Consider the following 18578-nt stretch of genomic DNA (forward strand, 5'->3'; position numbering starts at 1 on the left):
ATTTCTAAATTGTAAATCTCATAAGCTTTATGATCCATTTATATTTTAAAAAATAATATAGTTTATAGTTGCTTTTTTTGACAATTGAAAAAATTTACTGAAAAAAAGCTGTATTTTCTTACTAATTTCTTGTTGATTCAAGCATATAGGTTGTAGCGAACACTTACATTGTTAGATTGTATCACAAAGGATTAAGAAATCGATCGGTCATCTTTTTGAAGATTCTAGCTAGAGATATTGAAGTAACTGAAAAATAGTCGTAACGACGGGACACCTTGGGAAGCTCGCTAAGATTACCATAAACACCTTTACCGCCGTTTTCTGTGCGGAACAAGTGGGTAGAATAGTTTTGCGTCCCCTTTCAAGTCTCCGGAGAAATGTTGTCGCGGTGACTAATGACACTAGGTGGAGGTCCACGTGAAAGCATCGTGCGGAGAAAGGCAGGGGCGTAGTAGGAGGGTGCAATCGAATCATGATATTTATCTCTCATGTTAATCTTGTCAGAAACGAATATAAATCGCTTCCTAATATTCGAAAGAATCTTTGGTTCTTTTGTTTTTTTTTTTTTTTTTTTTCAATTTGTATTTAGCTTAAAAAATTTCAAAAATTTAAGATTAAATACTTAAAAAATTCGAGATAAATTACTTTCAGTTAAATTTTTTCCAAATTTCGATCCCATAAATTTGTAACATGTGTTACTGACTTCTAAACCTCAATATGTACTTTCGATAAACATTGTATGTTTTATTCTTTATAATTGCAAACATCTCCGCTACGTACAGATGACGGATGCCTTTAAAAGCCCTACATGAAAGCATGAACGACGTGCATAAGACAGCGGTGTCTTTATCGACTCATTAACGGTAGAGACACTGGCAATGATCATCACCGGTAATTATCGTGACAGCCGCAAAGACAGTGCGAGACGCAAAAGTAAGTTTGTGCGCCGCGTAATGATGCACGCCGCCAATATTCGAGATTTTATCAGGCTGACACAGCAATGTCTCTTTCCGTTGATCAACCGTCCGTCTTCTCTTCGCGTCCGATTCTTCGATAGGTTCTGTCGACCTATCGAGCTCTCGGCCGGATTCTGTTCGCCTTAACCTTCCTATCGGCCGCATCCGGCTCGTTAACATTTTTTTTTTTCTTTCTTTTTCATAATCGACACTATGAGGTATGTACTAAACAAAGTATATGTTACCACTGCGTTGCTTAGTCGATTCGGCATCGGACGCTTTTTTACACAGCTGTCGGATTCAAAGAGATGCCGTCCTCTTCATTTGTCAAGCCGCCTCTTCAGCCCTTTCTCGAGCTCTATACCTTTTCTATGTACCCCCGCACGAGATTAAAAAAGGTGCATCTTTCAGGTGCATTCTCAATAAACTCCGTGTCCGTGTTGCGAAGAGAACGAAATTCCCTCGGTGGAGGCGGTTTAATTCCTTCTGAAGTCATCCGACGATACAGTCTGAGAGATATTTATGAAGACTGTATATCTTTTACATTTTGTATTACATTATACATATTATATTTTTATATATTAAGAAGTTTTGCTGTGAGCAGTTTAATCAAATAGTTGAATACATACAACAATCTATAATTATGTATGCATGCAATCTCAATGTTTTATTTCAAATTCAACTCGTCGATCGAATTTTCTTTACATTTATTGTATCTTTCTTCAATTATAAATTTTTATCATTGCCAAAGAAATGTGATGTTTGCAGTTTCGGTACGATAACAGTAACTAATGAAGTTTTTTTCCATTTTATAAAATTCCACTTTATATATTTCATATTATATGTGTTATGAACATACATTGAGAATAATATCTGTCTCGCCGAGAAAGGCTTTCTTTAATTTTTCCCGCGAATCTCCCTTCAAAGAGATAAATTTTAAGGTTTAAAACACAATTTTCGTTGGATCGAACGATCTTCAGACTATCCCGTCGTGCGGACTGTCTTTGAAAATATTTTGACGTCGGGGAAGATCACCGTGTGATCGATGCCCGTTCCCTAGAGATTACATCATGAATTGCATTTTCTTCATACGAACGCGCATCACATAGACTGCAATTCTAGGTACAAACGATTCTCACAGAAATCATGGCATGCGGTTGATCGAAAGACCATACCATCTGCTCTACCGATTTTACAATTTCGTAAATATTTCCTAGAAAATTCTATAACCAGAAAAATATAAGATAACGTGTTAAACGATTATAATAATCGTTTAATAAAAAACTAAAAAAAAATAAAAAATAAAAAGAGTAAACAAGATAATTTATAAAAGGCTTGAAAGAATTGTTTTTCTCCTAGATGATGGACGTTAAACCTTAATATCTGTAACGTAAATGAAAATCATGAAACGTTTTAATAATCATGAGAAATAAATAACTAGTAAATCTTAACGATTTGTATACTGCTTGTAGAAAAAAATTTTCAAGGTTGAATCCAATGATTAGTTTTGATCGTGTCTCTCTAAGATCTTATTTGCATTAATAGCGACTATACTTGAACGAAAACACGTTCGTCGTGAAATCACCAAGCTCAAGACCGGTTTTCTTCTCCGAACGTAATTATAAGGTTCGAACCAATCGTGCGGTATCTCGAAAAAATTCAGGGCCCATCGCCATCATCGGCTTAACCGCAGTCGCCATTTTTCTTTGATCTTTACATATCATCAACGAATATGTCTTTCACGAAAAAATGTCTATCTTTATGTCACATTAGAGTGAGAGAATTATTATCACAAGACCAAAGAAATTTGGTATAAATAAATCCTAAGGCGCATTTTATCAATTGCTATCAGATTATTGGAAGATACTCGGAATGAGGAAGATGGTATTTGATAATGCGTTTAATTGATCACCATTTATGAGATACGCTCGAAGGCGCACTGAGAAAAAAAAATTGTTGATTTGATTAAATGTATTCAACTAATTATTATTTCTTTAATTGAAATACTTAAGTATTTAAGTTAAATACGACATATTAAATTTAATATGACATATTTGACTTAAATACTTAAATATTTCAATTAAAAAAATAATAATCAGTTGAAAACATTTAGTCAAATCAACAACTTTTTTTTCTCAGTACGTTTAATTTTTTCATTTTCATTACGGTGAACCATAAATATATTCGCAAAAATTGCACCGTAATCTCACTATAGAGTAGTTCGATACATGATTTCTTGCTCACGTTCTTCCGACGTAATTAAGCAATTTTATTTATATTTGTTACGTTGTTATAAATTGGAACAGCACATTTTACTGCGTCGTTCACCGCTTTAGAAATAACTATCGATGAAAATAAAAAGAAAAACATACGACTTCGTATCAGTCTTCAAGTTTGTATTGTAAAATTTTTTCCAGATTACTCGGTGATTGGTCTCACCGATTTGGGTTAATAAACGATTTCGATTCACACGCAACGATAATACTAATTGTCAGTCGGAAAACGAATCTAATGCGCAAAAATAAATAAAGAAGTACATGTTGATTCAATGGCCGCGGTGGAACGAAAGTGGCAGGCGGGCAAGAAGAAAATGGTTCAGTTCATGTTCTTGCAACGATGACTGAGATTGGTTTCGCACTTCTTCAGCTTATGTCGCGCATGGCAGATAAGGCACGCGTACGGAAAAGCCACGGGGATGAAGATAAGAATTTTTCTAGTAAAACGGAAGCTCTCTCGTCTGGATCGTGAAAAAGAGAACATGCATGTGATAAATGATCTTCTTCAAATTAGCCTAGACTAGGCAGCCTTCCTCTTAGATTGTCCTCGAATTCTGTTCTCATCGATATAAAACTTCGATGAAAGAGAGGAAACAGGTCGCCGATAATATGGCGGATTGAAATACTTTATAATACTGTATGCAAAAGTACTAGCCACTTGTATACTTCTTTCTCATAGACTGATAACAATTTCATATTTTTTTTACATGACAATTATTTTTTTAATTATACATAAATATCAATATGTACAAGGCAATTTAGCATGATTTTTTGCAGAAATTATTTTTTTTATGTAGTAGTTTCTGTAAGAGTGTCCATAATTAAAAATTAATATCTAATATTTACTTACATTTTTTATCAAAATATCTGATTTATCGATGATGAATCTGAAAACGATTATGAAACTAATATTTATTCACTTTTAATGAGTGATGATTAATTAATTTCTAATTAACATAAAATATTAACGTAAAAAGTCCCTCTTATAGATTGAAAAAAATTGCATTAAACATTGATAAGCGGTTATATTTTATATCGACATTTTCTTGCTAATTATATACACGTTCTGAAAATGTGTTTGAAACGTGTAAAATTTTTTTTATTTCATATGAATAAATTATAAGTTAATGGGCCAGAATGGGATATAATTTAACATACGATCGGTTATTATCTACAATGTGTAAAAATAATATTCTTACTTGACAACATAATAAGAAATATTGTGCAACATTTTATAATTGATCTTGTCTTATTATTGTACGATACACCCGATAGACAACTTACACATAAGATACATAACAAGTTTCCTTATTAATTCTAGAAGACTATTTGTCTTTACTTATCTTTGACAAATGATGTTTTTCCAATTTAGTTTAGTGATCAATCGTGTTTATAAGTTTTGTTTGTACCTATTAATTTTATCACATATACAAATCGATATACATATATTTCTTCATATTTTCATATACGCCAAAAAAATTTTTCTTACTTCTTATTTGGAATATATCGATTAAATTGATCGATAGCCACATAGTACATTATTTTCTTAATGTACGATTATTATTATAATATAACTCGTTTGTATTACATCGTTGAATTCGTATTCGTAAAATGTCGGTAAACTTGCAAAGACTTTGTAAAACCTCGTAAAATTTTTTCAAGATAAACTTTTTTTTTGGAACGCACACGTAACATATTTAACAGAGAGTTTTTGCGCTAATCACGAGATAGGAATGTCAATTCTAATCTGTCTAGAGGATTTTACTCTTTATTTTTTGAAGTTTTAAGTTCTTTTACGGCATTCGTGTCTTGCCGAAAATCACGACTGGTACTCGAGTTGTGTACTGCCGCACTCTCTTTTTGGAGTACGCGCAAAAAGCGGCGAATGCAAAATACATGGGCTTGGCATCGCACCGCAGTGATCGCGGTTGCGGGATTGAGGAGGGAGAGTATACGCCCCTGTCGGGGTGAACGATCGTGAGGGCACCGTCGGCGTTCCCTTTGTGCACGCACCATCTCTCCCTCCCTTTTCCATCTCCTTCTCCTTTCCCTTCCGACGACTGGTACCTCCGCGATATATCCCACAACATAAATACGCGTCTCTCCCTCCGCAATTCCCCATCCCTCCCTCCTTCCTTCCTTCGCAACCCTGCTGGTCGGAGTTGCGTGGATACATTATACGAATTACATTGATGATACGTCGATGGGACACGAGATAGGGGGGCGCTTTGGCTGCACCGATAGCGCCGGAACTATTTTTCATGCTGTCCCCTCTCGTCTTGCCCGCCCTCCATCTCAAGTCTTACATCCGCAAGAACGTTCGTTTCTTTTTTTCCGCTTCGCGCGAACGAAGAAAATAATGTAGCTCCGGCGGTCTTGATTATGATGCAAATGATCGCATTTCAGTACTCACGCGAGCGTTAAAGTCGCGGTGCACCAGGGCATAATTTGTTATTCGCTAGTTCGCTTAAGGCGTTGTGATAATGGGTGGTAGTCGCACATACTAGTAATGTCTGAGCCGCAAAAATCTGATGATATTTTTGTTATAAATTACAATGATCTATATCGAAAATTGCCATCGTAATTTACTTTGACTTAATTAAAAAATTATTTTTACATCAAAATCAGATAGGAAATAATTACATAAATTGAGCCGTAATATTCGCTTGTGAAGTTGTATAGCCGATTTGTCATTAAACTTTTTAAATCAGCTCGTGCAATAAGCATTTTTTTTCACAGTTTAATTATTCTCTCCCTGTGCATGAATAACTTTTATTATAGATAAAATTTGAAAGTATTATCAAAAACTTTTGGATTTTTTCAAGCTATTACAATTCGCCGATCAACTACAAGCAAATACGTACTTTTGATTGATGTTTTAATATTTCAAACTATTCTTGTTTTATTCCACATATTTCATCTTGGTCCTTTCTTTTTGATTAGAAATAGAAAAAATTTGTTTTGCATGAATCGAGTATATCGCGATTTGAGAATACATTTTTGTATTATTTATTTAGTTAAATAAATGCCTGCTTTTACATGTCGCCATTACACGTTGTAGAAGTCATTATCGCCGGATAATGACTTTTCTGGAGTAACTCCAATTCTCTCTTTTGAAAGGTCTTTCAAGAATTACTCGGCGACTGATGTTAAATTTTACCCTTGCTTCAAAAAACTTTGGTCATAATTAAATCTCCCCCTTTTTCAAATTTTTTTCTTTACTTGTTTATTTACTCGTTTATTTACGTTACATTTACTCGCAACATTATATTTGATACATCGTACAAATTTAATATAATAAAATTTACAAAATCATAATTGTAGATTAACTTTATATTATAATTATATTGTACTTTTATAATTTTATTTTAATTAATAAGAGCTAAACGTCTTCTTCAACAATCTTTCTTCAACAAGAAATAAAAAAGCAATTATTAGCCATCGAGGCTTTATATCCGAAAATATTGCTTGTATATTCGAGTTACGTTTCGGCCCGATCGTTGCTTCATGGCAAGACAGGCGTCCCCTAGGATACGCTTCCTCCCTCTCCTTCCATTTCAGAGATCCCACAGGATCATTAATCAAATTCCCCTTTAGCCTCGCCTCTCCCTTTATCCCCGCCTTGACCGAAGGCTCGGCCGCCATTACAGTGCGGCTGCATGCACAACGCACTAATTAAAACCAGGAAATTAATGTTTTATCCCTTTGCGCCTACTCTCTCGATACGACGCATCGTGCCACGTGGAAAACTTTATAATTCAAAATAAGGATTAAACATTTTGTTTATCCACTCGGGATTTATGCCTTAATTAATACAAAAGCTTTATGACATCAACGGATCTAAGATTTTTCATATAACATTTTTGAAATACATCATTAATGTATTTACATATGTAATAAATTTGAGAATGTATATTTAAATAATTTACTTGACTTTTTATTTTTTTTTTAAATAGAATAGAAATATTTTGCTATACACTTTTAATTCGAAACAATTGAATAAGATGGTACTATCTCGTACTAATTTGCTTCTATCTATCTTAATTGGTCCAATTGTTAAAAATATATATTATTTTTGCCATGAACATTGCATTTGAAAATTTGATATAAGAAAAGTCTAATAAATAATAATTTTACAATACACACAAATTACTTTCTTAAGTAATATTTATCTTCTTCGACAAAATATAAGAGAGATTTATTTTACACTTATTTTATATTTGATAAACAATTTTAATTAAAAATAATGTAATTAAATATTTGTATATCTTTTTTTTATAATTTTTTAAATATAAATAAAATTTATTTTACAATCGCTTACATATTTTATTAAATAAGATAACGAAATCGCAAAGATAAAAGTTTCCGCGTAAATTCTTTTAACCAATGATTTTTAGCAGAGAATGTATAGACATCCATTAGGAATCCATTAACGATTTGTGTTCTCGCGGTCTACCACAAAGTCTCCAAAGTCATTTGAAAATATACGAATACTAATTTATCAGCACTGCAGGATTCGTGATTCCCTATAGGGTTTTCTGCTTTTCAAACGTCGGAGAACTATTTGTTTACATATAGAAAGATCCTTACGAAGAAAGCTTTTCATCTTTCGCCATGGATTTACCGCCCATATTCTGTCAAAGGTTCCCACACACATCTTATGGAAAATTGTTTCCCAATGGATTTCAAACTTTAAAATTTTGTAGTTTATATGCTGAGCAAAAGAATTACAAAATTTTTTAATTTGTTTATAACAATTCCACGAAAACAATTTTCCATAAAGTGCGTGTAGCGTCTTTTCGAATTATTTTATTAACTTCAATCAAGATTGCGCGAAATTTATAAATATTATGAATACATGAGATATATTTTAAAAGTTATTGCATATTTTTGCGATTAATTATTCAAAAAATTTAAATTTAGAATTTTAATGTCAAATTTTGCAAACGTTCAATTTTTGTTAAAGCAAAATTCACCTGATATTATGTGCAAAAAAATTATTATTTTTTATTTTATACTTGTAATGTTTGTTCTCCACTTGTCATCCTCTCTCTCCCCTCCCCCCATCCTCTTTCTCTCTAATAAAAACAGTATTATAGCGATAATAGAATAATATAAAATTATTTTCGTATTAAATATACAATTATACATTTATATATCTGAAAGCACGGCCAATACATAGAGTATTCTTCATCTATAGCAAAAAGGTAGCAACGTGTCGGTACGTCGTTCCGCAGAAGCGAAAGGGTGGCGTGAAAATTGCGGATAATACCTGGTCAACCTAACGGTAGAATCACCATTAGTCCTATTAGTCCATAGTCAGGTACATTCTGACAGATACACTACCCATGAATACTATAAAAGATACACAGTGTATACAAATGCGCCATTAAAGGGAAACCAAAGATGGAGTTAGGCTATAATGAGATTACTTACAAATTTATAAAGATTTTTCGACCTCCCGCATGTTAAAAGGATTAACTTCTTAAGGTGCGTTGATAAGGCAACTGACTGCATTTTTTCACTGCTTATAATTCACAAAATTATGTTAGTATAACAATTATTTAAATGTCGCAATAAGACGGATCGTATTCTTGCATATACTTAATTATTTTTATTTTGACAATTTATTTTATTTTAATGGCAAACAATTTTTTTAAATAATACAATTTACGTGAGATCTTGTCAAGTTTTACCTGTTTTCAAAGTCAGGAATGAAAAGTCTTTATTTTTTTTCAACTTTACGTGATGCAATTATATTTACAGTTACAATTGAACATAATGCTCGATTGTAATGTACTCGATACTTGCGAGCAAAGATTCGCCTTCGCAGTGAAGAAAATGACGGAAATAACGGGAGCGTTGCACCTGTTATAGCCGTACGCAAAAACACTCGCTTTTTCCGAGATAATTCGCGTAGATACAATTGGTTAGTGTATCGAAACCGTTTCATCGGCATAACTTCTCAAAACTCTATCCGCGATACATCGGATTCAGTCGGAGAGACGGTCGATGTTAGATAAACGGTGGTCGACCATTACCAGTCTACTTCGTGTAATTACTGATCCTCAGATACATTTATCTCTGCGTTTTGCACCGACTCAATCTCACCAAGTTTCTCTGATCGGATCGACTTATTGTATCGTTCGGAATTTCAGAATATTAATTATTTTTCATCAAGCAATTTTCTATTAGAAATTATTTAATTACTAGTATATCAAAGTAATTTAAATTTTCTAACTGTATATGTAAAACATAAATTTTTAAGTACAGTTAAATAAAATCTAAATTATTTGAATACCTTAGTAATTATTCTTTTGCAATAATAAAAATTGCATAATTTTGCAATTAATTAAAATATAATTATATAATTTTTTGCTACATTAAAAATTATATAAGCTTAATTAACGACTTTTAATATATCAAAGATGGATGGATATTATTTATAAATCACCAGCTAATTATCGCATCTTATTTTGCGTATAAATTTTTCATTTCCAATATAAAATCACAATAGTTGATGATCATTTTGATCGTGCAGTCTCCGGCAAGATTTTTTTCGGGACTTAAATCCAACCCGCCATGAAATCGTATAGAAATCGGGGGCATCGATATCGGCCTGAACCACGGCGAGTGACTAAAAGCAGCGTGCGCGTATGCATCCCAGCGCAGTACATAAAACGTAAGCCGAGCGAGAGAGATAACTCTCCGGCGTCGCCGCCGCCGCGGAGGATCAGCTGTGGGCGCGGCGGATATCCCGCTGTGTCTCTCCAGCATGGCCGACGTCATATGCACACCCACGCCGGTCATATCTCTCCCCGTGCTTCCCGCTAACCGCCGCCCGTTTCCCCTTTCTCGATTCTCGCCGCATCGAATTACACGGTCGGCGAAGTAATTTACAAAGCTATGCCCGCGAGAGCGCGAGCGCGCCTCATATCCGTTACATCCCTCAGCAGCGGTGGTGGCGGCGGCATGCGCGCAAATTCGCGATCGCCGATAACGATACCGAGAGATTAATGGCGTTGCCCCACGGCGTCTTTGTCTTTAACTGGCTGGGGGCACGTCAACAAAAGTAGTCGCGAGGTCCCTGATTAATTAGGAACGCGGGCGTGGTAATGGATTGGGTGTGGAGGCGAATATTTCGCGATCGAGAAAATCACATCGCTGCTTTCTCCACTTGTCATTTGCGAAAGCGTGAATAATGTGATTTACAAGGTAAATCATAAGTTTTTATATGTTATATACAGTACGTAAAAGTATGTTATTGCAGATTTATAAAGTATAATACAAATATGCAATGTCAAAAAGAGATTTTAGTTGGACTTTAGATACTGTGAAAATCTATATTGTCCTATAAAATCGATCTTATATCACTTTCGATATAAATGCATGTATATTTATTTTGCAATGTATTAAAGAACGATCATTGATTACAGCAAAAAAAAAATATTTATATAATGTTGTATTTTTACCTTTAGCATTTGATTGTATCTCATTGTATGTATCTTTTATATAGTCTCTCGAAATCATAATTTTGTGCATCGGGAGAAATGTAAAAAAAAAATAGGAAAAACGATTTTGAATAATGAAGGAATTATATTTCAAGGCATCAAAATTGGTCACGATCGAGTTGTTACGCTTGTCCATCGCGAGGGAATAAGATCTATAAACGCTTCCTGATTCAATTGTCTATTCAGACATTAACGCGAAGAGCCTCGTTTCTTCTTTTAACGTTTTTGACAAGAGTCACGGCTTCTTCCTCGTGGACACGTCTTCACTTATGTACTTCTCGTATGAATAGCGAGATTTCCTGTCTCGACGATGCTTCGACAAGTATCAAGCCGTTTAATCTACGCGCATGTCACTGACGAAGCGAAAACTATTGCTACAGTTTCAAGTATCGGTGCATCCATGCGATAATAATATAACAAGTCATGAATATAATAGAAGTATGCAATTGGGCCCTAAACACGTGTTCGCGAACTTTAATTGACGCGGAAGGACCGCGCAAGGTCTACCGTTCGCCCAGAGAGATGCAGAACTCACATGTATCCCGCTAGTCATTTAATTCGCAAATGTGGCGGTTCGAGAAGCGTTACGCTTCGACGTCAGTTTATCGGTAAATAGGGAAACAGCAAACGATGAATAGGCACTGAACATTAAGGCAATGCTGGTACCTTTTCGAAGCTGATTTCGAAGACGCAATATAAAAAAAGCGACATATAAATAGAAGCAATTTTTGTTTGTACTAAATTAATAATTTATAATGCAATATTATCATATATCTCTTATTATTATATTAATTGTAATGTCTATATATTAATATTTAATAATTTATATATATATATATATATATATATATATGTAATAAAAATTAATTCTTTTATTATATAATATTCTCGAAAAGTATTTTTTAGTATTTGTCACCTAAAAAAAAAAAATAAGTTACGCTTGCTTCATTATTAAGAATTGTAACCGAAACTTTTAAGGACACAAAAATTTTTTTCTCATATGGTACTTATACATAAACTGATGCACGCAAGTCGGTCTTTCCTCTCTGAACATGTTAATCATTTCATATAGCGCCACAAGTACGGAGAGGATTTTAGATTGGCGAGGAAAATCCGTAGATTGGTTAACGAGGCTCAGTACGAACTCGGCGAAATTGGCTCGATTAAAACCTACGGGGCAGCTGCCCCGAGGATTGTGCTCCGTCATGTGATTGGTCCCTTCTCCCAGGTCCTTTCTTCGATCTCCTCCATTTCGAGATGCATCGATACTCGGCCATCATTAATCATGCACTTTTGTACACACTCGTCGATGGGACTCCCTGCGAGGGACATCCGAGACGCAACAAAAATGAATCTCGAAGATCGGGATTGGGCTTGAACGCAACGATCGAGGCCAGATGTTATTAACTTATGTAAAATAAACATAAACGAAAAAGCTGCACTCCATTATGGAGGTATCGGAACATTGTGGCTTTTAGTAGCAATATTATAATTATTTGTTGCAAAAATTTTCATTTTAATTGTAAATGCTAGTCGCACGACCACATCGTAAAATTAAAAAACGAATCGTACATGTTAAACAGTAAAATTAATTTTGGATTATTATGATTTTTCTGCCTCAAGTCTTTGATGTATATTAATAGATTTTATATACTTTGTAAAAGCGTACATCTTTATACGTATACTTGATAGAGACATTAAAACACTTGTTATTTTATAGCCAAATATATACGAACAGATATAAAAGGTGATATAAATTTAATTTCCGAGAAACACAATTTCTAAGATGAGATGAGTATGGAGAAAAATTAACCACATAAAACGAAACGTCCACCCGTATACATTCGCATCTACTTGATTTGCATTTAAAGTATAACCCGCATATTTTCTACCTGTAGATAATGAATCAAAAGAACTTTACAGTGCACAAATTTACCTCTAAGGAATAACGTATGGTATTTTAATTAAATAATATATTATTATTATGTATTATTTATATTAAAAATGCCGTCGTACTAAAGAATCACAAACTTAAATTAAAATTAATTAAATTAATACGAGGATTATTAATTTTTTACATAATAATATCATGGCAATGGATTGGCATTTGATTTCAGGATATGGACCTAATTGAGGTTCTTTGGAAGCAGGATGTGGATCTGGGATTCACGCTTGTGGAACCTGGCACGACGCCTGCCAAAAAATCATCTACATCAGAAAAAGAATCAGCGGACGAAATCGAAAAACTGAAAGCTTTGGAAGCAATTAATGCCACGAATCAAAAGGTATGAAGAAATTTTTTAATTAATATTTTGCTGTGGATTTTCCGAATTTACTTATTCTCCGAAATTACAAGGTGAGACGACTTCGTTGTTTCGATCTTTCAATCGCAATGGCTAATGAGCAATTGTTTCTCGAGAACGCGCCGCTTTCTGCTTTCTCGCACGTAAAAGGAAGCATTTACTTCCTTGGACTCAATTTAAACATTCGTTTCTCCATATGCCAACGGGTCCATTGATGTCTTCCTGTGTCCCCCGGGTGATTATCGGAGATAGAAAGCTATAGACGCGCGCATACACATCTGTACGTCAAAGAATGGCTCGCGATGTCGCGCATTTTTCGTTCTGCCTCTCGGCAATCATCGACCGATTGCATCGCGCGAACAGGAAGCGACATTTCCTGCGACGCTTCAGAAGAAAAAGATTTCCAGATTTAGCTTCCGGGTATTTATACATTCATCGCAGAACATTTCAGGATATTATTCTTCGTTTTTTTTTTTTGTTCCTATCTATCATTAAGAATCAATTTGGTGACTTGATTTGAGAAAAGTGCCGTATGCTGGCATTCATTTCAATTTATATTAGTTAATTGATGTGTTGAAAAAAACATAAACATAGCAAAGCGTTACGTGTATAGATAGATTTGTCGAATGGTGAAATTGACCACAAGACGCCGCTTGTTCGATTAACAGTGGAATTCGGCGCTTAGGATGGTTATCTCTTTTTATCATCTCTAGCATCTGTGCATTTTAAATAAAACTTATTCGGACACACGTTCGTCCTGAAAAATCAATATTCGGCACATTTCTTATAAAACATACTTTATTTTTATTTAAAGAAATTTTATTATGCAATCTTATCCTAGTTAGCACGTGACTTCCGCGCTCGTAATCACTTGTAGATGATCGATCTTGATCAGAGACACTAAGCCGGTCCATAGCGGCCATTTTTGGTAGACCGAAAAAGAAATTAGGAGTCCACGCGTCCTCGGATATAATCTCGGTCGATATTCCAATCCCTGCATATATCGATCTTGTCTTTCTCGAGTTATAAGCATACCCGAATCGAGATAGTGAACGTTTTGTCTCACGATGTATTCACGATAATATCAATGTTCCACGAAGAGACACGTCTTTATACAGCATCAGAGATGCTGCAGTGCTTTTCTAATTTAGTCTAAACATGTTTTTCTTTAGTGCAGAAGATCGATTGGCCGCGATATTTTTTATTATAATTTATAATAATATTGTTATAATCTAATATTATTGTTTAAATATATTGTTACAGATAGAAATCGCGAACTACATTTTCGCATTTTTTTTATACTCTATTTTTATAAAGTTATTTTTTTATTTTTGCTAAAATAATTTTTATTATCTAATATATTATAATATAATATATTGTGTTGATAAATATCGTGTGAATAGAATATCATTTCTTCTATAGAGCAAGAATTACATAACTTAAATTTTAATAGAGTTTCTTTCATCATTCTTGCTAACATAACAAGACGAATTTTTTAATTCTCTACTACTCGGCTATCATCTATGATAATATATCGAAATAATGTTGATTTTAATTTATCAATCATTCGAACGTAAACTAGAACTGATTTATGAAGAATAATTTTCTATTGATTAAATTTGATTGATTTTTCTCGTACAATGTAAATTTAATTTCAATAGCGACGACTTTTCTCCGCTTGGCGCGTTTCGGTGGATGGACACGAGGTGCATTTAAGTATCCAGCAGATTCGAACCTACGAGAGCTCATCCATACGATGGTCACCGACAATGACGGTGCATCGACGTTCTGGGCGGGTAACCCATCAGACTCCTCGACGTTCTTCGTCTGCCTCTCTGTCTCATCCTCTCTTCATCCTCGCTTCTTTCGCTTCTCTCTTCTTCTCACGACCTTCGGTAGTCGGCGCTCTCTTTCTTTCTTTATTTCTTTCCCGGCGTCGCTATGCGCCGCTTCGTCTCCATCGACCTCTTCCTCTACGAAGATCGCATTGTTCCAGCGGGTTCCACCTTTGTGGGGGCTCACCGCCGTCTTCGAGAGCCCAATAATACGGGGAAGATCCTCGATCCCGATCGAAAGCCGACATATCGATCCGAGACACGGTCCGCGAACAGCTGAGAACAAAGAAGAGCTCAGTCTCTCGACTTCTCCTTCTCTGTCTTGCATCGCGACAGATTATTGACATGCATTGTTCCAACGTCTGGCCAGAATTGTTTCAACTAAAGACAAGCAAAAATGATATGGTGTTAGAAGTGGTAATGAGAAGATTTTATTGCGCGATTTTTTTAAATTAAATATCATTTTTTGCGGATTAAAAATCCGTATAATCTTGATGAATTTAATCTTCGATATATTACGAACGCGATATCTATATTATCCTAGATCTTTCTTTCGACAGATATGAATAATTCGCTAAAATTGAAATCGAAATTTATTGAAAGACAACTTTACAGAATTATCACCCTCAAAGCTAAAGTCAAGGTGTATAGAGCAATGAAAGTATTTTATAAATGATCTTGCAAGGTAGAATATTTGTCAACATGTTATGCTATTCGAGAACGACATTGATGTCACTAGGAAGAAGCTATAGGCAAGTGAATTACTGTAAAGCACGCGTTGCATGTTGCTGTTGTACAATTATCTCAAGCCGCCATGACTGGTAGAAATTTTTAATCCAGAGCCAAAAGATTTAAATGATCGGTGCACGTCGCGGCGACAGGCTCCATTAGAGCGACTCCGTCTCGCTGCGAAACGGGAATGAATTATGGAGGCGTTTAGAGGAACGTCAATCTAGAAAGTAGGAAAAAGGAAGTTTGATCGAACGATTCAGAATGGAAAGCATTCGTCGCGAAGACAACAAATTTTCTCGTGCTTAGCAAACGTGGTCACGCTTTTCTTTGTGTACTTATCTATTTATTGATTTTTTACATACTTCTTCAATTGATTGATATATGTAAATATAAAAATATTATCAATAGCATTGTAGCGATTAGAGACGCGCAATTATGTTTAAAAATGTAACAATAGATAAGGCTATTCTTATCAATGTTTCTCTATAGATATTTTTAATACTCGTTGCGAATCATTAGATCGCGTATATCTTACGTGTTTTATCAATTGGCAATGATTCATACTTATTTATTGTCTGGAAGAAATGTAATGCAAAACCCGATCAATTCCACTTAGAGATCCTTGCTTCGTTTTAACACGAATGCGTATCGCGCAAGATGAATCGCTGCAAGACATCTTACTTCCGATTATAGAAGATCGCTTCCTCGAGCTATCGTGACTGACGCGAATTTTTAATTCACCGACGCGATTCAAATGAAGCGAGCTCTCCTAGGCGACGGGCTCCATTAGGGCGACTCCGTCTCTCGATGCCAGAAGAATGAAGAGGGAGACTCGTCGGGAGGATCGCAGCAAGAAGAGCATGGGTCGATCCGTGCAATATAGGAGGAGGATGTCGAAAACAACGGATCCTCTCGCCCCGTCCTCTCGCTCCATCCTCACCGAGGGTATTCATAAAACCATCAAAATGGCTAGCGTTCATTTGTTCCTGCGATGTATCCGTGAAGCCGGCAGGGTTTGGTAAAATGATAGATGTACGCAGCATCCCCTTCGGTACGAGGGGCGCCATCGATGGACCTATCGGAACGGAAGAGAAACGAGAGAGAGAGAGAGAGAGAGAGAGAGAGAAAGAGAGAAAAAGCATTTGTCGATCCGAAGCGTTTCTCGCGAAAGAGAAAGAGAGATAGTGAATGAAGAGAGAGAGAGAGAGAGAGAGAGAGAGGGGGCTTTGGGAGTCAGAGAGATTGGAACACTCTGGGAGGGATATTCCGAGGGACGTATTGATGGTCCTGGAAATTGAAAACGCCCGGTGAGCCGAAGTGGGTTTGGCTTTCTTCTCTTGTCCCGATTGTTTCCGTCGGCTGGAATTTCGGAACAAAATGGCGCGCACGCGGTGATACCGATGATCGAGATTATCGCGTTTTTTGCAGCCATCTCTTCCGGTAGAGCTATTTTTTGGCAATTTACTCATCTCTTTTCTCATAGAATGATTTTTTATTGGTATTATAAAATTATGCTTTTTTGTTTCATTTTTTATATCTAGCAATCAATACGTTATTTTCTTTTGCATTATAAAAATTTTTGTAATATTTAATCATTATTTATTGAAAAAACTTTCTGGTCATTGAAATGAAATATTCAGAAGGAGCCACGAAATGTGAAACGTATTGCGAGTTACGTACGATTCGAAGCAGCGTGACTCGCGCCGTATCTTTGGCGGCCGCGATATTGTATTGAATTCGTATTTACTCGCGCCGATCAAGGTTGATTTGAATTATGCTTTCTATCCGCGCTAGGCCTTGTAAAGCGGCTGATCGGGGCAGACAGTTGTAACAGTTCGTAAACCTTAATTGAGAGCTATGCCGGCTATGCGAGTCCGTATCGCTGACAGGACCCCCATTGTCGCATCGAGGGCTACGTCGTCGAGCAGGACCGACGTTACCTTCGAGAGTCGAAGAAGATGACGTTGTGGGCCCAAAATAAAGCGGCTATACGCCATCCATGACTCTTCAAAAATATTTTAGGACCATTTTTAAGATGCAGAAACTTTTCAAGCGGGCAGTTTCCATTGTTATACGTGTTTTTTTTTTTATTCTTATTTTATTTTTAGACACTAAAGAACATATATTAAAAAAATTACATTTATCCGATAACATCGTTGTAATATTATTCGTTATAGATAAAAAATATTTTTGGATCCAAGATAATTTTAATAGTGCGTAGCGAAGTGCTCGATTTTAACGTGAGTTTCGATTTTAGAGATAGATTGAATTTCGTATTCATAACGTCGAGCGTAACGCACCACTCAACAATGATATATCATACCGTCGAATGAAAAAATGATCGAAGCGTAGGTAGACGGGGATGAAAGATTCGAGAGGGATCGACGAGGAAGAGCAATGAAAAAAGGGAAAGAGAGAGAGGGGCGGATTTTTAAAGGGGGAAAGGGATAGATAGAGGAGCCTCCTGTGGTCGTGGATGGTCGCTATCAGGGACTCGCTATGATTAATGATCGAGTACAATACTGTTTTCATTAAACTCATTTCACTGCAGCTCGCTTGCATACTGCCACGCTACGGGCGACCTATGGCCCAGGACATACGCGCGCCCTTGGGCCCTTTTTCACGTCGGCGGTAGGGTCGCTCGGCCGCTTGATTATGACGTCTCCATAAGAATCGACCTTGGCCGACTCGAATGGCGTTTGACTGAATTCGGCCATTGTTGCCGAACTTGTTGACGAGCTTCATCTTAAATTCGTCGGCTTCGTAATCATCTTTGTTGAAATTACGTTTTATGATCGGACTCCGGTACCGATCACATCTCTCTTCGAGAGCGAGGCTCCTTCACCCTGCTTAACACCTTTCAGATGCCGCAACGTCGTTAATTACGGTCAACGCTCGTTATATCTCTTTCAATCTAATTTTCCAGCTAATTTACTCTTTGTTACGATTTATGCAGCGTTATTAA

General features: G+C 35.8%; 1 protein-coding gene across 6 annotated transcripts in view; it reads left to right on the forward strand.

Annotated features, from left to right (window-relative positions):
* The window catches only part of LOC126850239 (segmentation protein cap'n'collar), a 95836-nt gene that overhangs the window by 20740 nt on the left and 56518 nt on the right, over positions 1–18578 (forward strand). For all 6 annotated transcript variants that reach the window (XM_050593015.1, XM_050593012.1, XM_050593013.1 and 3 more), the window contains one exon: positions 12861–13028. In XM_050593015.1, the coding sequence (XP_050448972.1) occupies positions 12861–13028 (168 nt within the window). The remainder of the gene's footprint in view (positions 1–12860; positions 13029–18578) is intronic.

This window comes from Cataglyphis hispanica, chromosome 6, assembly GCF_021464435.1.
Source record: "Cataglyphis hispanica isolate Lineage 1 chromosome 6, ULB_Chis1_1.0, whole genome shotgun sequence".
In the NCBI taxonomy this organism is placed as follows: domain Eukaryota; kingdom Metazoa; phylum Arthropoda; class Insecta; order Hymenoptera; family Formicidae; genus Cataglyphis; species Cataglyphis hispanica.